The 21,389-nt window shown below is 42.5% G+C and overlaps 1 protein-coding gene across 1 annotated transcript in view; it reads left to right on the top strand.

Annotated features, from left to right (window-relative positions):
• The first annotated feature begins 7,095 nt into the window (after positions 1 to 7,095).
• OVCH1 (ovochymase 1) overlaps positions 7,096 to 21,389 on the top strand; it is a 107,395-nt gene continuing 93,101 nt past the window's right edge. The window contains 9 exon segments of the mRNA XM_030885112.1: positions 7,096 to 7,209; positions 9,038 to 9,135; positions 10,079 to 10,126; positions 10,128 to 10,249; positions 15,083 to 15,110; positions 15,112 to 15,173; positions 15,547 to 15,600; positions 15,825 to 15,931; positions 20,659 to 20,786. Coding sequence (XP_030740972.1) covers positions 7,096 to 7,209; positions 9,038 to 9,135; positions 10,079 to 10,126; positions 10,128 to 10,249; positions 15,083 to 15,110; positions 15,112 to 15,173; positions 15,547 to 15,600; positions 15,825 to 15,931; positions 20,659 to 20,786 — 761 coding nt within the window.

Below are 21,389 nucleotides of genomic sequence, written 5' to 3'. Positions count from 1 at the left end.
CGGCGTGTGCCCAGCCCCACTTAAAACTGGTGCAGACCAGGAAAATCCGACTGTTTAATTAAAACAAACCATCGCAAAGGCCCGCTGTGAGTGTTGATGTGATGTGATGTGATTTCTGCCCAGTACTCTGAAAGTCAAAAAAAGTGCAGGTAAACGGCGAAAGTAACTATAACACTCTTAAAATAATCAACTTTGAAAAACTTAAAAGAGGTAACACAGTGGAAGGATAAAAATCCTGCCCCTTTCCTAAACCGCCTTCAGGAGGCCCTGACCCAGTTTACAAAACTGAACCGCCTCCAGGAGGCACTCATCCAGTTTATATAACTGGACCCCAAAACTCCTGCTAGGAGTTTTATCTCTCAGTCAGCTCCAGATATAATAAAAAATTTCAAAACCAGAGAAGGGACCACAAACCCCTATACAGGATCTAGTAAAAACGGCCTTTACAGCCTTTAATGCCCGGAAGGAAGTGGTTGAATCAGCCCGGGACAGTCCAGATTACAACAAAAGGTGGCCCTGCAACGGTGGCTCTGGTAGCTGCCCTAATGCCAGCAGGGGAGGGGCCGAGAGATCCTCGCACAAAACGGGATGCAGCCCTGCCAGGGGCTTGTTTTAAGTGCGGTAAGGACGGACATCGCGCCCTCCAATGCCCAAACCCCCAACCCCCCACCAAGCTGTGCCCGGTGTGCCACTAGGAAGGGCACTTGAAGTCTGACTGTCGCTTGCTGGCTTCCCACAGCTGTCCCAGCAGCCAGGGTCAGCCAGAGCTTCATCACAGCCCTTCCCAGCTGGTGAGCTACTGGGCTTGCTGAAGACGACTGAATATGCCTGCACTCAGCTGAATATGCCAACAACCCCAGCTGAGCCCAGGGTCACCATCCAGGTAGCGGGTAAGTCCCCCTCTGGTTTATTGGACACGGGCTATTCCATCCTTCCTTCATATGCCAGGTGTAGTCTCCCTTCCATGGTCACTGTATGGGAATTGCTGGCACCTCCTCAACACCCAATAAAACCCCTTCTTGCTCTGCGTCTTAAACCAATACCCTTTCTCCCATCCATTCCTAATAATCCTGCCCCATTGCTCGGACGAGACATTCTACAATGCCTTAGAGCCTCCATTTCCCTAAGACCTCAGCAGCCTCACTCTGCCCATCTTTTTGCCGCTGTCGCCACCCTGGGGCCAGATGCTCCTCCCAGAGAAATACTCAGACTCCAAGAAACCTCCATCAATTCCGTGGGCACCTCCCCGGTGAGGACTGGGCAATTGATTTTACACACATGCCTAAACAGAAACATCTTAAATAGTTGTTAACTTTGGTGGACACCTTTTCAGGGTTGATTAAAGCATTCCATACCAGCTGGGAAACAGCAAAAGTTGTCACTCAAACTCTCCTAAAATCTAAAATCCCTAGGTTTAACATTCCACACGCTATCCTGTCTGACAATGGCCCAGCCTTCATTTCACAGGTGTCCCAACAGGTCTCAGCCACCCTGGGAGTAAATTGGAAGCTAAATATTCCTTATCACCACCACCGCCACCCCCCGTCGTCAGGCAAGGTTAAGCGTTCCTACGAACTTATAATGTCCCAGTTAACCAAGCTCTCCTTAGACGTCCGCCTCTCTTGGCCAGATCTCCTTCCTGTTACCTTAACCCGCCTCTGGGCTTCCCCCAGTGAGCCCACGGTTCTCAGCCCGTTTAAAATTCTATACAGCCACACATTTGTCCTAAATTATTCTTTGCCTCAAAATGAAACTCGGCTTTCAGCTTGCTTACCCACTCGATCTTTGCTCCGCAATTTACTCAGGTCCTCCGCAGACCAACACCTTTCGGACGTAGAAAAACACCTCTTCTGGGCACCCAACTCCTAACTTCTCCCCAGGAAACCAGGTCCTAGTAAAAACTGGTCCCATACCTGGCTTTGGACTCCAGCCATGGTGAAAAAAACCATACACCGTCATACTCACCACCCCATTGGCAGTCAAACTGGTGTTGGCTTCCGTAAACACGGAAATGAGGTCACCCAGCCACCAATGGTAGTTCATAGTTACCAAAACCTGGGCTGGTAATTCGCGAACCCAATTCCCAGGTTATAGGCAAAAAAGCATTGTCAGCCTGAAGACTGCTAATCTCTGGTGTCGGTTCCTGTAAAACCTTTCACTGCACTCCCCCAATGTGGTCCCACCCCCTCCTTTGCTTCCTGTATGAACAAACCAAATCTAGCGGTTGCAGCGCTAAATAAGTAAAAGAAAATGGAGGTTGCCCATGGAATTCCTGCATGATGCACAAACACCAAATGGATCTGGAAGGAAAGCGGAAACAAAAGTATCATCTTACCGGTAACCATCATAACGGTACTTTTGGGATCAACATCCCTGACCCATAGGACACTGGCTGGCAAAAAGTTCTCCCAGAAAAAATCTACCAGTATCTGGGTTCCTCTTACCCTTATCAATCTATATATATCTATTGTGCTTATGCACACACTGGCTGGCCGATCAAACCCAGCTAATTCAAAAAGCCCAACAAGAACTTCAAAAACAGGTTACAGGACAGAGGTCCAAGGAAAAACCTTTGTCTTGGCTCACCATTATCCAAGAAGGGACAGCCCTTCTTAACAATTCCAACCTGGTTAATCTTTCTTCTTGTTTCCTTTGTGCTGCCCTCCAGAGGTCTCCTCTGGCAGCAGTACCTTTACCTCAACTGTTTACACGGAAAAAGATGCCTTTCCACCAGTAATGAGAGTTCCCTGTTCCACAACCCACTGCTAAAAAATGGCCGTTTTGCTATTCTGACCCAGAACAAGGTAGTAACAACACCACAAGTAACCTCACTTTTCCCCTCAATGGCCCCCAGGTGGATTCTTTTGGTGCAACAGCACCCTGAAAAAACAAACAAACAAACAAACAAACAAAACCTTTCTACTCCTTCCCCATCCCATCTATGTATGCCAGACACCCTGATTCCCCAGCTAACTATGTACACAGTCCCTGAGGTAAACACTCTGCAAAATCTCTCCCCTGGCACCACCAGACACACAAGGGCAGGGAGGAACACACTGCCATGGTTGGTTTAGTGGTAGCCTCTTCCTTAGTTGACTCAGAAATGGGAGCAGAAGCCCTATCCCACTCTCTGAGCTCTTCACAAAGCTGGTCCTCCAAACTGCATGCGGCAATTAAAAAACACTGCATTATCTCTTACATCACCAAATAACATCCCTAGCCCAAGTAGCCTTACAAAACACAAAGCCCTAGACCTCTTAACAGCCGATAAAGGGGGAGTGTGTATATTCCTGAATAAGAAGTGTTGCTATTATGTTAACGAATCTGGGTTTGTGGAAACCAGTATAAACAAACTTCGTAAGTTGGGAAAAAAAGCTATCTGGTCAGACCCCTGGAGTCTTACAAGGAGGTTGGTGGTCTAATTCATTCATCGCTTGGGTTGCTTCCTTAATAACCCCTCTTGAATAACCATCTGCACTATGCTCCATGTTACCGTTAATCTAATGTTATTGCACCCTTACAGTCCTCTCCCACAGGAGCCAAACAATCCCAACCTGTAAGCCCCTCCCATGCCGTCCCAGTACCCACAGGAAGTAGCCAGAAGAGTATCGCCCATATCACCAGAGTTGGGAATGTATGGCCGGATCAATACCAGGCCGGCTTCTATCAGCAAGTGACCTTGAATCTCTCTGGCCCGTGCAGAATTGACTAGAGCTGGCTGAAACAACTAGCAGCAAGTGGCATTGAATCTCCCACACACACCTGCAGAGCTGACCAACGTTGGCTATGTAACCTGAAAGCAGCTTTGCAAGTTTTTTCTTTCTTTTTCTTTCATTTTGCTCACTGCCCGTTTGGCTCAGTGCCTGCTTTGTTCTCGACCCACCACTCTGCACCCAGCACTGGCACGGCCCGTTTGGCTCAGTGCCCACTTTGCTCTCGACCCTCCACTCTGCACCCAGCACGGCCCGTTTGGCCCCAGTGCCTGCCTTGTTCTCACCCACTGCTCTGCACCCGGCACGGATACACCCAGAACCAGGAAACACCTTACATTTCAGAAACCCGGACATACCTGTCCATATATAAGCATCACCCCTCTAGCCTGCAGTGCTACTCCCCCAGCCCGGACGCTGTGGATTGTGGGACTTCGCCCAGGCTGGGTTTTTCTCCCCAATAAAGCCTGTTTGCTCTAATTGGACTGATTTGGTTTCCGGCACCTCTCGACAACCTTACAACCACCACATAAGGAACTGTTTTAAAGAGCTGTGGCATTAGGAAGGTTGAGAACCACTGCTTTTGAGTGTTCTTTGAATTGTGGAACAAATAAAAGTCTGATGGCTCAAGTTCAGGGTACATAAAGTAAGGTGTCCCAGTGAAATTCTTGTAGGATAGCCCTTGCTACCCTTGAAGAATATACAGGCACATTGTTGCAATGGGACAATACCTCCTCAGCACAACTTTCCTGGGCTTTCTCTCACCAATGCAGTTTGTAAGTTTCTTAAAAGGTCTTCCAATAAGCCTCCACCATCATCCTGCGCCCTTTAAGAAACTGTTGAGGTGACTCCTTTGGATTCCCCAAGACAGTCACCATAACCTTCTGACCTAACTTTTCTGCCTTTGGTTTAACGAGCTTAGCAGATCCCGTGGGAAGCCACTGTTTCAGTTGGCTTTTTTGAAGGCATCCTCAGGAGACTGGGACTAGTGTATTACTGAGAGACCTCAGGAAGCCATCCAGCAACTCCAGAGACACGTCCAAAGACACTGCTTCAACCCATGCACATATACCTGGACCTGTAGCAGTACATGTGGGCTGGCCTTCATAGGTAGTGGTCAGCAAGGTGGTCAGTAGCACAGAAGACCAGTGAATGCATTCTGTTCCAGGCCCGAGGGTATGGGCCAAGCCTAGTTTCTGTGATCTGCTCACTCATGAGACACAGCCAAGCTGGCATCTGAGAGGGGAAAGATTACTAAAGCTTACCATTGAAATATTCTTCTTTCCTGATGGAAAACACACAAGGGTTTTCAAATATGTTTCCTAGGTAGCAGAATTATCATCAGTTTCAGTGGAATTGGCAAACGGTGGAGACTTCTAGGGCTTCTGCCTACTTCCAACAACCATTTAAGATGATCAAAAATCAATCTTAAAATAATCATGCCCATATTTTTCTATATCTAAGAAGGAACCTTTAAAAAATGCTACAGAAGCATAGAAACCTTAATTAAAAACATCAAAATGTAATCTTGGCGCATCTTTCATCAGGCCTCTCTACTCTAAAGGTTTGCTTCCATCTCTCTAACCTTTCCCCAAAGAATTCCACACGCCTCGAACCACACTCCGTCGAACCACACTCCGTCAAATTGGCAGTTTTCACATCCCCTGGGGAATTCCAAACCTGCTTCTTTGAGAGGTTCTTTGAACATGGGGAACAACAAAAATGAAGTCTGAAAGGACAGGATTTGAGCTGGAGGGTGGGATTAGGCTTCCATTGTTGTGATGGGGGGAAAAATCCTTTTTTTTACTAGCCTTTTCCTCAGCAGTGCAGTTTTCAATGTTCTTAACCTTCCTCCCCGTAAGCCTCTGTGAGCCTCCGGATTCCTTCAAGGAAATTTATCTAGATTACCCCCCCTCCACGCCCCCTTTTCGAATGACAGCAAACCATCACTATCACCTTCTGAGCTGACCTCTCTGACTTGAATTCATCTTTGAGCGCTTCTGACCTTCCTTAAAATGCTTGCTCCGACTGAAAATCCGTTTCACGTGGGGCAGCATTCCTGTGGGTTGCAAATCTTCGAACAGTTGAAGATGTCTACTTGAGTTTTGAAAACTGTGACATTAGCACTGACCTCAAAGTCATTTTATTCTCGTGGCACAAAGCCCTGGGATGGTTCCTTGGCCCCCACCCCGCCCCTGGCAGGCACTCAGAAGAGATGAGACCAGAGAACGGATCTGCTGCTGTCCCCTGATCCGGGAGACAGCTTTAAACGTGTTTTGTTTGGAAGTCGCCCTTGCCCTCTGGGTGGGAACCTCAAGAGCGCTGCTTCTTGACAGCACACACCCTGCTCAGCGGCCTTCCAGCCCTCGGGATATCTTACCCTGCGGGGCAGAAGTGAGGCAGTGGCTGAGGCAGGCGGGCGAGGCTGCCCGCTGCTCCAGACCCCTTCCCAAAGGGAAACCAGGGAGGCGCAGGTGCGTCCGCAGGTGCGCCGGGCCTGGGGATAAAGACCGGCTGCTTCGGGAAGATAGAGGCCATGCGTGCGGCCCAGGGGACCTGCCCTTTCCCGATCGATTTCTACACGAGCAATGGAGGAGGCGGGGCCGCGGTCCCCACGCGAGGAGGCCTTGGGGACCTGGCGGGCCGGGTTGGCTGTTTTTGCTCATCTTTGCCCTCCTCCGCTGGCTTCGGGCCTCCTTGGCCGGATCCCCGTGTGGTAACCCGCTAACTGACGCTGTCCCAGAAGAGGGCGGGCGGGACAAGCACAGAGCTGCCCACAGAAGAGGCTGCAAACCGTTCTCCTTTTTGAATCCTTCGGCTCTCGGGTCAGAATTTGTAAACTCTTTGCTGACCACGCTTGTTTGGAAGTGCCTGCTTCCAAGAAACATACTGAAGTGGCAGTAACTAACCCTCCGCCATCCGCTCAATTCCAAGCCATAGTGACCCCACCTATCAGGAGCTCGAGGGACTGTCAGTCTTTGGGGGACACAGGAGTGGCTGGTGGCCTGGAATCGCTCATCTTGTAGTTAGCAGCCCTGCGTCCAACCAACTAAGCAAAGACAAATGCCTCTCTCTCATCCGCATAGTTCTTCCCCAATCTCCCATAATAGGCTCTGTTTCAGTTCCCAGCGTTGTTTCCCTTCTGGTCAGGGGTGACCCCTGCCATTGGGGCCGTTGTCTGATTGACAGGGGATGGGCGGCCAGGTAGCACGCTCTCTTCAACCGAGGACAGCGGTGGGCCTCGCCCTCTTAGGACGCCCAAAGGGACGCTCTGAGAAAGGAAATGGGGTCTCTTGCTGCTGCCGAGGCCAGGAAATTCCCAAGGCGAACTCTTACATAATGTGCTAATGAAAACACCCCCCCAAATCCCTCCCACGCAGGACTGATGTGTGGACTTCGTGCAGGTGATAGGAAAAGTATAGAAAATGCCTAGGAATCTGGATTCTTCCTCAGAATTTTTAGTTGGAGAAATTCAACAGTTGGTAGACACCCAGGGAAGGTCAGTATGTAAATAGGATTGATTTCTTAATAAAAAAAGAAAAAAGTGAAATATTCCCCTTATTTTAAGTATTAGGGATCCAGGTCACTCAGTATTTTTTCTCCTGGTCCTCTCTCATAAAAGATTACTTTGTGGAAAATACCTTTAAAAAAATCATTTTACTGGGGACTCTTACAGCTCTCATCACAACCCATCCATACAGCCATTGTGTCAAGCACTTTTGTACATATGTTGCCATCACCATTTTCAAAATATTTTCTTTCTACTTGAGCTCATTATTTCCCCTCCCTCCCTCATGAACCCTCGATAAATTATAAATTATTATTTTCATATCTTACACTGTTGTCTCCCTTTACTCACTTTTCTGTTGTTCATCCCCTTGGGAAGGGGTTATATGTTAATCATTGTGATCAGTTCCCTCTTTCTATTCCCACCTTACCCTTACCCTCCTGCTATCACTACTCTCATTATGGGTCCTGAGGGGTTTATCTGTCCTGGATTCCCTGTGTGGCGAGCTCTCATCTGTACCAGTGTACATGCTCTTGTCAAACTGAATTTGTAAGGTAAAATTGGGGTGATGAAGCATTAAAGAATGAGAGGAAAGTTGTATGTTTCATCAGTGCTATATTGCACCTTGACTGATTTGTCTCCTCCTGGTGACCCCTCTGTAAGGGGATGTCCAATTGTTTACAGATGAGCTTTGTGTCTCCACTCCACCTTCCCCCTCATTCACATTTATAAGATTTTTTTGTTCTGGGTCTTTGATGCCTGATACCTGCTCCCATCAACACCTCCTGATCACACAGGCTTCTGTGCTTCTTCCATGTGGGCTTTGTTGCTTCTCAGCTAGATGGCCACTTGTTTATCTTCAAGCCTTAAAGACCCCAGACTCTATATCTTCTGATAGCCTGGCACCATTAGCTTTCTTCACATTTATTTATGCACCCATTTTGTCTTCAGCAATCATGTTAGGGAAGGTGAGTATCACAGAATGCTGGGTTATTAGAACAAAGTGTTCTTGCATTGAGGGAGTACTTAGGTAAAGGCCCAATGTCCGCCTGCTGCCTTAATACTTAACACATAAAAAATATGTAGATAGATATATTTCCCTATTGTTCCACATAAATATATTTACATATGTACATGCCTGTATTTAGACCTCTACAAATGTTCTTTGCCTCCTAGTTCTTTCCTTTCTTTCCTTTTACTTTCCTCTTGTCCTACTATCATGCTCAACCTTCATTCAGGTTTCAGTCATTCCTCTCAGCTAGACTGCCCTTGATCAAGCCCCACCAGGCATCCTATGCTCTCCTTGCCATCAATTTTAGATCACTTGGTCCCTTGTCCCTGGGTTTGTTGACACTGCTCTTCCTTTCCCCCCCTCTCCTTCCCATGTCCCCCCAGAACCGTCAGTCCAGTTGTTTTCTCCTCCAGATTGTTTATTCCATCTATCTTATCTATATTGACATGCATAGATAATAATAAGCATAAATACAAGACAAAGCAAAACAAAACAACAAAAGAAAAAACAAACAAAAAACCACCACAATAAAACCAACCAAAAAAGAAAAGCCTATAAATAGTTCCAGGTCTGTTTGTTGACCTTTAGGAGTGTTTTCTGATCAAGTCTGATGAGGTGCCATGCCCTGACCCCAAAGTCTATAATTGGTATTCCCCAGGGACTTCATTGCTTTGCTCCCCTTGCTGTTCTGTTAGGAAACTATCTTTTAATAGCTAGCTCATAGAATTTTAAAATGTTTTCAGAAGGGAAGACACCTACGGAGAGATGTGTATTGGAATTTTTCTTTTTAACTTTCTTCTTGGGGAGGTCTCCCTAAAATTAAGTGGGCACCACTTCTGGGGAGGAAGTTTGATCCGAGATGATCTGGTGGTTGCAGCAGCACACTGCCTGCTTAGTCTCAGTGCGTACGTCACAGACCTCCATGGTTTGTCAAGCCTGCATTCCTGGTTATGGAGCGGAGGGATTTGGGTCTCTAGATTTCATGGGAGCATTCACGCATCCGCCTTACTGATCTTCATTTCCCCCACTGGCCCTCTCATTCACAGACCTTCCGGAGCCCCAGGTCTTATGTCTGTCCCAAGATTTCCCTTGCTTCATTCTCTACTAATCAAGACCCTGAAGTTCCCAGATGTCATCTGACATTTGTAGATTCAAGAGTGAGGTGGGGTGGCTTTACTAATTTTAATAAAGGATTAACAGCAAAGCTTAAATGGATGCTTAACATTTTTAATAACTGACTTGAGCTTATTGAAACATTAATCATAGCAATCCTGTCGGCGGAGTAGAATGTCCCAGTGCAAGGCATCATCTTGATGTTAGTTGGCTGTCACATCTTTCTCCCACGGAGTGACTGGTGGGTTTGAATTGCTGAACTTGCTCCTAAGAGCCAAGGTCTTAACCACTGTACCACCAAAGCTCTTTGTTTGAGTCACTCAAAGGGAAAACATAGTGTGGGAGAAACCGATATTTGGCTAAATTAAAAGAGGGCTACTAATACGAGGAAAGGAAAGGTCGATCTGGGAAACAAGTTCTATGTCATAAATTGTCCACCGTGCACAGAGGGTGGTTTGTTGTGAACGAGAAAGACTCAAATGCTTTGTGGAAAGGTAAGGATGGCAGAGGAAAGCGTGCACTGAAGTAAACCCTTCTGTGACTGAAAATCGAGACATCTTAGAGATCGAAAAGAATAGGGAAGTATGACATTTGATAGCAATTATAACAAATCTCCGAAGATTTAGAAGTACTTAAAGGGATATTGATCACTTTGCATGTAATTACATGGAAACTAGTGCAGTCTTCTCGGGGGGGGAGAAATTACTTATTGAAATCATTTTTCTTTGGTTTTAGAATGCAAATTAAGAATCTGACTGTGACTGCTGGAGAGCACAACCTCTTAGAAGGACAAGCAGGAACAGATTATTCCTGTTTCAAAAATTATTAGTCATCCTGAGTATAATAGATATGGAAACATGAATTCTGACACTGCACGACTGTATCTAAAACACAAAGTTAAGTTTGGTAAGTAGAGTTGGATAACCCAAAATGCAAAAGGAAAATTTGGGGGTCTGTATTAGTTTAACTTCTGTATATATGTCTACTGATATAGACTAACATTATTTTTCTTTTAAAAATCCTCTGTGTGATCTAAAACAAAACAAAACAGAAGCCATTGAGTCGACGCGACTCATGGAGACGCATATATATCAGAGTAAACATGGGCTCCATGGATCCCCAATGGCTGGATTGTCAGAAGTCAATTACCTCTAGTTGGATTCAAACTTCCAAAATTTTGCTGAGCAGATGAACGTCTTAATCATTTGCACCCCTCAGGACTTCATTCAATTTATAATCTATAAAATGTATAATCTAAAAATGTAAAAGGTCTGATGCAGGCTGTGAGTACCAGCCACAGCTTATGCCTGCTTAATTTAATAATTGGCATGTTAAGTACTCCTATGTCTTGCTGAACTATATTATATGCCATTTCTCCGTGCTCTAAGGAGTTTGAGACACATGACAATATTTTCAGACAATTCTTTCTGTCCCTATGAACTACACATCTGATTCACTCTCAATACAGATAAACTAAACATTCAGGATAAAGTATTATAATATATACAAATATCGAAATACAAGGAAGGAAAACAATTAAAAAGCAAAAATCCTCAGGAGTTAATCAGCCACTGAAGTAGGCCACAGCCCTGAGGGAATCTAGTTGGTCTGTAAAACTCTAGAGCTTAACTGAAGCAAGCATAGGAGGTAGCACTGTGTGTAGGGGAAGTTGAATTAGAGACCCCATGTAATCTGGAATCTGAAAGGCAAAGCTCTGAAGCATGAGGTTAAACAGTTACGTTTAAACATCAACACAATCAAGGGAGGGGTTGCACAATGGGCTGCTAACCACAAGGTCAGCAGTTCAAAACCACCAGCAGCTTCAAGGGAGAAAAACAAGGCTTTCTACTCTTGTAAACAGTTAGTCTCGGAAATCCACAGGGGCAGGTTCCACCTTGATCTTTGAGGTCATTATGAGTAGAATCACCTGGGTGGCAATGAGTACCTGTTTGGATGAGCCACTGCTCATTCAGGTTTGACACTGAATTCACACTTCTGGTGTGGTCCAAAAACTCCCACTCAAGACATAAGTTTAAAGAAATGCCAAATAAATAACTAAGGTTTCTGAAAGAAGCAAAGTATATCCCTGATAAAAATGTGAAACATGAATCCCACCTTCGATGCAGTCCCATGAAAGTTTAATGAATATGAGCACACAAATTAAAAATATGCAGAGCAAACTGTCACCAAAGAAAATGTCAAAAGTAATAATATAATTTGGCCTTTGAAGATTATATGTTAATATAAGGCACAGAATATAAAGCATATTTAAGTTTAATGAAGTGAAAATGTTTTACAAATAACTAAAACCCAAGACACCACTGAAAAAAGTCAATAAAACATGAGAGATGAATAGTTAGTTGGAGTTAGCAATTCACTAGAAGAATCGGGTAGTAGAGTAGATAGATAGGAGATCTGAAATGAGTATCCAAAATTCAAGATTAGATAAGGAAGGTAAAAAAACATGAACAATTGAAAAAGTACAGTAAACATTTCATTGTAACTTTATGAAGAATATAAATAGTGGAGCAGTTAGAGGGAAGTGGATGAAAGTTAGCTATAATTAATGAGACACAAATTTATGAAGCCAGTAACCCTAACCTATGATACTAAAAATAATTTTATACTTAAGTTCCAGGGACACTGTAGAGCATTGAGAGAGAGTGGATCTTAGACTCTCCCATGGGTTGGGGGTATGGGAGGGGCACGACCAGTGTTCAATTACCTAAAAGGGAATGGCATTTAGATCAGCAGCCGACAGCATCAGCAATGAAAGTTATGAAAGAGCAGAATAAAATCTTCAAACTATTGAGAATAATTCGTGTTAGCATTGTATATGAAAAGATTCTACCATCTAGTTTTTCTGCTCACCTTTATAGAAAAATATGAAGATCTGGCTAGGCTCAGTACACCAATTTCCTCTCCTCACTTCTCACAACTGAAGGCATTTGGTTTGAGATGTGTATTAGACAACCAAATTGATCCAATTTTTCACTCTCCAATTGAAACAAATTTGCTCTTGTCACAGCTTCTAAATTGCTAAGTTCTCAATAAAGGTGTTTGACACTTCTCTTCCTGGAAATATTTTGTTTACGTGGATCCAAGGGTTTCCTTTGTTTCCCTTTATACATTTTCTACCCTTCCTTAATATAATGAGGATCAAAATCTTCATGACTGGCACAAAAGGTAACATCATAATAAATCAAGAAAAGATTGAAGTTGTCAAGATTTTTGTCTTGCTTGGATCCACAAACAGTGTTCACAGAAGTAGCAGTCAAGTGACCGAAAGACACATTACATTAGGTCATCTGCTGCACAAGACTTCTTTTGAGTATTGAAACACAAGAATGACATTTTGAGGACTAAGCTGTGTCTGACCCAAGCCATGGTATTTTCCATTGCCTCATATGCATGTTAAAGCTGGACATTGAATAAGGGAGACCAAAGAAAAACTGACGCATTTGAATTGTGGTGCTGGCACAGAATATTGAAAATACTGCCATAAGGACCAACAAATCTGCCTTGGAAGAAGCAAGGATGGGAAGACTTCGTCTCATGTACTTCGGACATGTTTTTAGGACAACAGACCGGTCCCTAGAGAAGAACATAAAGTCTCGGGAGGCAGTGGCAAAAAAAGAGACATTCAATGAGATGGATTGACACAGTGGCCGCAACAATGGGCTGAAGCCTAGGAACAATGGTCAGGAGAGCGCAGGACCGGGAATGTTTTATAGTGTTGTATGTAGGGATGGTCCAATTTGGAACTGACTGGATCACACCTAACACCAGCAACCTTTTCTTAATCTTCTTGACTGAGTCCTCCCTCCTCCTCCTCCTGACCTCCTATTATTGAGCTGCCCGAGAGCTCAGCCTTAGACCTTTCTCTGTCTCCGCTGACATCCAGACGTCCTGAGCTCATCTAAGTGCAAGTCTTTAAACACAACCTACTTAAAGATGACTCCAAGTTATGCATATGTAACCCAGGTTTCTTTCTATTCCATATTGCTTTGAGATTCATGGGAGTTATATAACCAACGTCTACTAGTCTTCCACTTGGGTGGCACAAGTGATCAAGCACTCCGTGACTGCTGCAAAGTTAGTAGTTTGGGCACACCTAGAAGATGGGTCCCCTTTTGATCATCCTAATATATAATATAGTTCTACTGTGCAACAGACGTCCTTTCAAAGACTGGGAATTGACAGCTAGCTGGATAGCTAAGAGGCATCTGGAACTTCCTATGTTGAAATTAGGACCCTGTGAAGGGTGATGTCGGACAGTGTAAGATATGACAAAATAATAATTTATAAATTATCAAGGGTTCATGAGGGAGGGAAGGGAAAAAATGAGGAACTGCTACCAAGGGCTCAAGTAGAAAGCAAATGTTTTGAGAATGCTAATGGCAACAAATGTACAAATGTGCTTGACACAGTGGATGGATGTTTGGATTGTGATAAGAGTTGTACGAGCCCCCAATAAAATGACTCAGAAAAAAATATGACATACTGTTGCATTCCATTGCTTAGTATTAGACAAATGTTATTGACATCTAAAATTTAATTCAGATAAAAATGGATACTTCTCTTGGTTTGACACACAAAAAAAGAAATTAGGACACTGATTATCACTTATCCCAAATCTTCTCTACACATTTTCCTTTTTCTGTTAGTGTGTTAGTGTCTACTCCATCCTTCCAGTGATATAAGTTACCTTTGGACTCCTCTTGATTCTTCTTCCTCTCACACTGTACACCCAATTAAAAGAAATGTCATTTTGACCCCCTGCTCTCCGTTCCTGTCTCCCATCCCATTTCAGGCCACGGCCACTTGATGCCTCCGTTAGTGTTAATGGTCTCTCTACTCACTTTCAGCGGCTGCTTCTGCCTCCCTGGCTTTGTCTTAAGTCGGCAGCCAAAGTATATCGCTCTGTTCAAGACGTTTCGGTGCTTCCACATCACATGCAGAAATTATTATTCTCATCTGGCATTTCCTATCCAGTGCAATTAATCTAACCTTTCTCTTTTTAAAAAACTGCCCTTTGTTTAATCTGCTCTCCAGATAGCCTGACTTTGCCACTATTCCTTAAACATATGTAGCATGTCTTATTGAACGGATTTTCCTTTCTCTTTTTGCCCAGATAATTGCCCTGGTCCTTCTCAGCTTTCCGCAAATGTCACCGCTCAAGGGGACTTCCTAGGGTCACAGTATTTAAAGTGACCTCTCTCACCCCACCTCACCCCCCAATTTGCCCACTCTTTATCTCACTCACTGACTGCTCTGGTGGTTCCCAAGAATGTAACACCTAACGGACTAAATATTTTATTTAATGCTTGTATCTCCTTTGACCCACAACTCATGTAAGCACCGCCAGCACAGGGGTTCCCCCCCCCCCATTTACAGAGGCCTAGAAAATAGCAGTACTTAGCAGCTCTTTCATGGAAAACTATCCTTCAGGCAAAGGTCATCCTCTAAAATGGTAGTTTTGGGGACCATGGTTAGGAGTAGAAGGGTCAGTGATGCTTTTGTTGCATTCTTAAAATATAAACATAAGAGTTTTATATTACAGAAGAGAACTCTGGGTAAAATGTCAGTATTGTTTTAGGAGGAGCATGGAGTTGTAAAACCCATAAGATGTTGCAGCATGGGAGCAGCGTTCACTGCTCCAATGGAACAAAGATATTCAGCATCATTGTCCGTCTAGGAACCTTATGGATTTTATTCCTTTTATTTTTTTTGTTGCAGGAACTGCTGTTCAGCCAATCCATCTTCCCAAGAGAAGGTAAAGATGAAGCAGGGGTCCTATGTATGGCCAGTGGGTGGGGCAAAATTCCAGGCAGTAAGAGGCATCAGAAGAATCTAATATTTCTTTTTTTTTGAATCTAATATTTCTTCCAGGTCCTATTTTATATCCCGTGGAAACCAGAAGAATTTGTTGTTCATGAGTAACTAACTTATCCGGTTTGGGTTCTGACCCAGTTGTCTTCACCATGGGAAAATGGAATGTTTTTGTGTGGACTGTTTATACCACTGTGCTGCTGCTATTTTGGTTAAGTTTATCAGATAAAGAAAGCTGAAGCTAACTATAACTGATGAGTCAGAATACAGTGGAAGGAGAGTCAGGAAACAATGGTTATGTTTCGGGTTGGGGAGTTTTTTGTCTTCAATATTGTGATGTTTAATATGATTAAAAACGTATTGTTTGATAGACGAAAACTTTCATTCAAACATATGTCTGGAGGAAATACAGCTTCCTATCTTATGCACAATGCCTTATTACCTTAAAATATCTGCTGAATTAAAAAAAGTTCTTTACCACATATCTGATCATTGAAAAGAATATAATTCAAATCTGAAAAAAAAATTTACAATTTTGGTTAAAACTCTACTTATTAGTCTTAAACTTGTGGGTTTCTGATTACCTTGTTTACATGACAACCATCATTGAGCTTTCAGTCTGCAGAACATTCCAGTGCCCTCTAAGAAGTGGAGGACAAGCCATGTAATACTGTGCATAAGACGACGAACCTGCCTCCCCTAGACGGGACCTTGCTGTGTGCCGATTTTCCTGAGGAAGAAAAGGATGCTGGCCAGGTACAAAAGGATATGCCGTCTCACTTAATTCTGCCTGGTCTAAAAGCTTCCTTTGGGAAGTTAGGTTTCGGAATTCTTTCTTGTCCTCGTTCCACATGTCTTCTATTGAAAAAATTCACTTGACTTGGAGAGAGAATTCTTCCCCATCTCTGGACCCATTTCTATTACTGTGTAGAAATGGTGCGTTAGTGGTTACAACTTGTCCAATTTAAATGGAACGCCACAAGATAAACACTACAGCAAGCTAACTGTGCCCATTCACAGTTGTTTTTCATTCCATGTTTTGTTAAATATTTTATTTTTAGTTTTGCTTTTAGTGCAGAATGCAGTACTTGCACAAGATTTGGCCAAAGATTGTAAACCAAAGTGACTGCTGAGTTAAGAGATGTTATAAATGATAATTTCTCAAGATTGACACAACTCAAAGTGATCTTTGCAAAACATAGAGAATAGGGGAATCAATCTGAAAAAATGCCTGAGTTTTTGTTGTTTTCAGTTTTAGTTAGAGAACACTTTGCCTGGAAATGCCTGTTATTCTTTTAACTTATCATTCTTTGCTAGCAAGGAGAACTTGACGTTGCTATAGGAAGGCCATTGGAATTGTCTGTTGGAAACATTTTAATTTTGCTTCTGGTGATGACAGGACAAAGAATGGGAGAAGTTTCTGAGAGGGAAGAAATGAAACTAAAATTATGCTTCTTTCTAAATTGAACACAGACAAGTTAAGGCTGCTTCCTTCCTGCATCTGTCACACACAATTCTGTTTCTGAAAAAACCCTCAAAAGGCCATGGAGGAGGGCACCCTCAGACACCATAATTCCAAGATACCAGTTCTACTTCCCTTTTCTTTATTCACGTCCTTATTCAGCCAGATTTCACATGAAAATACCAAGACTTGAGTGCAGCACATGGAAGTCCTCAAAGTGACATCATTGCTTGAACATTTCAGAGAGGCCCTTTGCAGCACATTTGCTTAAAGCAATGCTTCATTCACTTTCTTAAGTACTACTTCCAGGAGCATTGATTCTCTACTTCCAGGAGCATTGATTTGGGATCCAGTAAAATGGAATCCTTGACAACTTCAGTATTTTCTCCATTTATCATGATGTTTTATTTTCTTTACATTAATGTATAATCCATACTGAATGCTGTGATTATTGATCTTCATGAGTAAGTGCTTCAAATGCTCTTCTTTCAGCAAGCAAGCATATGGCATCTTTCAGCGATCATCTGCATATGGCAGGTTGTTAGGGACCCGGCCGCCTATCTAGGCGCTGCATCCATCTTTACACAGGCTACCTTCTCGGCCTGTTTACTCCGCATACAAATTGGATGCCTATGGTGAAAGGATACAATGCTGACACACACCTTTTCTGATATTGAACCACAAAACAGTCCCTTGCTTTGTTCAGCTTCCTCTGTGTCTATTTAAGTGTTCTTGGATTCCTATTCTTTAAAATGTTATCCATCATTTGTTATGCTCCACATAGTTGGATGCCTAAGCCTAGTCAATAAAGCACAAGTGAGCATCTTCCTGTTATTCTCTGCTTTCGGCCAGGATCCATCTGACATCAACACTGATATCCCTCATCTCCATCCTCTTCCAAATTCAAGGTGAAGTTCTTGCAGCTCCCTGATGATGTACCGCTGCAACTGTATTTTTGTTTTTCACCAGTTTTGCATGTGATATTAAAAATATGTTTCTGCATTTTATTGGGTCACTTTTCTTTATAATGGAACAAATCCGTTTCTCTTCCAGTTGGTTAGTCCAGTAGCTGTCTTCAAAATTTCATGACATAGCCCAGTGAGGGCCTCTGGAGTTGCATCCATTTGTTGAAATATCTGGGGGGTTTTTCAGTCCATTACTGGAACCTTGTTGACCAATGACTTCAGTAATGTTTGGACTTCAGTCCTTGATCAGATGCTACATCCTGAAATGGTGGAATATTGGCCAATTATTTTTGGTAAAGTAACTCCATGTTTGTCCATAGAATTCTCCAACTTTTCAGCTCAGGGCTTGAGCTTTTTCTTTAGTTCTTTCCACTTAAGAAATACGGAGATCGTCTCTTTTCGTTTTTCAAGCCCCAGGTTTCCCACTGTAATACTCTACTTTTTCTTCTCCCAGTTCTTTGAACTTTTACTTTCATTCCTCATTTTAACTAAGGTTTTGGAGTCAGTGGAATTTATCACCTGTGCCATGATCACAGGTATGTGTACTTTTTCTGAATTCTTCCCTTTTCATTCCAAGTAAAAACCTGATCATGTTTCATTCAGGGCTAGTTATTCTTATCGCCTACAGATACAATCAGAACATAGTTTTAAAACAAAGCAAGACTATAGCTGGTTTTCATTTCTAAGTCATTATATATATTTATGAAAACTCATCTTTGAATTCATGAGCACTATTATCTGTCAACTCAACTTGACCTTGAGGTGTGTATTAGTCTAGGTGGACTAGAGAAACAAATTCATAGGCCCTCATATGTGTATAGGAAAGAGCTTTATATAAAAGAGCAATTATATATTAAGAAACATCCCAGCCCAGTTCAGATCAAGTCCGTAAGTCTGATATTAGCCTATATGTCCGATACCAATCTATATATTCCTCTTCAGACTCATGAAACACATGCAATGACACTGAATGTAGGAAGATCACAAGCCAATGGGTGGAAAGTCTCCTGGATCCAGTGGCAGTGGAAGCATCTCAGCACTGGCAGGGGTCTCCACTTGGTTCCTCCAGTTTCAGGGATCTAGCGTGTAGCTCCATGTCTTGTCAGAAGGAAGACGAAGCAGTGTCTCTCACACCGAGTGGGTCTGTGTCCCGCCTCCAGTGAACTGCTTATCTCCTTAGCGCCTCCAAATGAGGTCATCGAGCTGCGACCTGATTGAGAGGCTGAACACTACCCCTTCACTCTTGTCTCAAATTGGCAACAGATTATGTAATGACAAGGTGAATCCCTATATAAGAAACTTTCTATGAGATTTTTAAAAAGCTGTATTTGGGATTTTAAAACATCCTTGAGAATAAACTTATCTAAGAATTAAGTTCTTCATTTATTGAATTACTTTTTTTCTCTGCCCTATTTAAGATCACTGTAAATAAATCACTCCTCTCACTTGCCCACATTATAAGCCATGTTCATTTTACTTGATGGCAGAGGGAGATTGAGGAAGACTTTGGAGAGTTAACTTTGTTCGCATTCACTAAAATCTAGATTAGAGAAAATGGGTCTACAGATGCCACTCCTGTCCACAATGGATCTTCTCTCTATTTGGAAAGCAAAGGCGTAAACAGTTGCCAATAAACGGTGGAGGGCACATGCACCCATAGATATGAGAGCACTGAGCTAGAAGCCTCTGGAATCAGGAGGCTTATCACACAGGAGTTCAATCTCTGCAGAAGCAGCATGAGAGAACACAGCTTCAGCAACAAATTGTTTAGTACAGACCAATAAACCAAACCACTGCCACTGAGTCCATTCTGACTCATGATGACCTGTTCAGAGTTTCTCAGAAAGTCTTGGACTGTTAATCTTCACACGAGCCTTATCTTCCTTCCATAGAGTGATTAGGGGTGAGAGGGCGGGGCTTGAACCACTGACCTTGTTTTTAGCAACCCAACACCTAACTTACACTGCCACCATGGCCTTATAGTTTAGTGTAGGAAACAACGAAATTTAAAGGCCAGAATCCAAAGCAATGTACATAGTATTCTCTCCATCCGGCCTTCATTGTAGTCTGGGAATGTAGCTGAACATGTTGAGAAACACTGACGCCACTTGTTGACTGAATACCTGCCCTGCCTAAGACTATGGTAGCTTTGAAGTGCATTTTCATTGGTCTTCAATGTGCAGGTGCTCCGTTCATTGCTTTAACCACCAGGGATAATTCTCTCCAGGTGGCAATTCTACTCAGTTAGTGATCAGCTGGAAGAGAAAGCTAAAAGGTTAACAAGCCCTGAAAAAAGGTTAATGATAAAAATATTTGAAAACAGCAATGAAATCAGGCAATAAGTTAATTCCACAGTCAAATGAGTATCATACATACTATGACAAGTAATTTAGATAAGACTGCGTTAAGTTCATCTTAGGAAGCTTGTCGGCCCCTATTGTGTTACCAGCCACTTTTTGTCCCGTAATTGACCGTGCTTTCAGAGTTCTCGGAACCCACCTTGAAAATTGAATCTCTGTACCTGCATTCTTGTCCTAATAGCCAACAACTCAAATAAATGGTGCTTCCATGTGACCTTTAATTCTGTTCTTCCAGGCCTGGTAAGTCACAGAGAAGACTCCTTGTTCATTAATTGAAGTAAAATGAATAGTATTTTTTTCTCTTACATTGTTAAACACTTTTATTTAGATGATTACTTGAATGTTATTTATTATTGGGAATGATATTGAAGCTCTTTATCCCTTCTGCACATTTTGATTACAACAACCAATCCATAACTGATATATGTGCAAGATGTGTAATCAATGTTTACGTATCGCATTCTCATATGAATGTTGCAGCTTCAATGTGTTTTCTGATTTGAGAATAGCAAATGATGTTAAATCTAAAGAACCTCAAGTAGAGAAAAAAAATGCATATTTAGCAAAAGTTATTTGCAAATACAATGCCTGCTGTCGTAGCTCAATCAAAAGCATTTCCAAATATATAAACCATGTAAATATATATCATATAGCTTCAGACTGACCTCTGTGCCATCTCTTTCGAAATATCCATAGGTGGGACAAAATGTGAACATCTACCCGATGATTTTGGAAGCTTGTAGCCCTCATGGGACAGTAATGATTGGAGAAAGTGGAGTGATTATTTATCCACATTCGAAAAAAGGCAACTACTCTCCTAATTGGTATGCATCCCAAGTACAAATAACCCCTACGTCTCCTGCCCCCCCCAGTCAGGCCACTTAACAGTGTTTATCCGGGCACTTTTATCTAACATATCATGTTCTCTATTTGATAAAACATAAAAGTCTAGATATGTCATCTGAGATTACCTTGTTGGCACGTTTCTTATATTTCTAATACCCATTAATATAGATACCATCAACCTAAGTGGTACTAAGACTGGAGTTTACCTGATTCATATATTAGCAATATCTGGAAATGTGGTTTGTATTGGAATGTAGTGATTATTTCTGTCATTATAGTGATATTTTATTAAGCATCGCCTAGTTTAGGTGTGATAATCTTCTGTAGCTTTTAAATACTTTCTACATACCCCATCCTCTGTATGGTTAAAGATATCTTTAAGGTTTAGAAATTTGTACTGCAAGCATTTCAAATCCTTAAGTTATCTAAATTTATTTTTTAATTACAGTAGCATTAACTAAGTAAAAGCAGATGACAGTCTTATATGATTAAAATCTGAAAGGAGGAGGATTCTGTAATGATTAATACAAAACAGAATAAATAAACTTTATAATCTAAACTACCAGGCCATATTATTATTA

Source organism: Echinops telfairi, unplaced genomic scaffold (genome assembly GCF_000313985.2).
Source record: "Echinops telfairi isolate 266 unplaced genomic scaffold, ASM31398v2 ScPeMD7_21;HRSCAF=78, whole genome shotgun sequence".
In the NCBI taxonomy this organism is placed as follows: Eukaryota; Metazoa; Chordata; class Mammalia; order Afrosoricida; family Tenrecidae; genus Echinops; species Echinops telfairi.
This window is presented reverse-complemented; position numbering and strand designations above follow the sequence as displayed.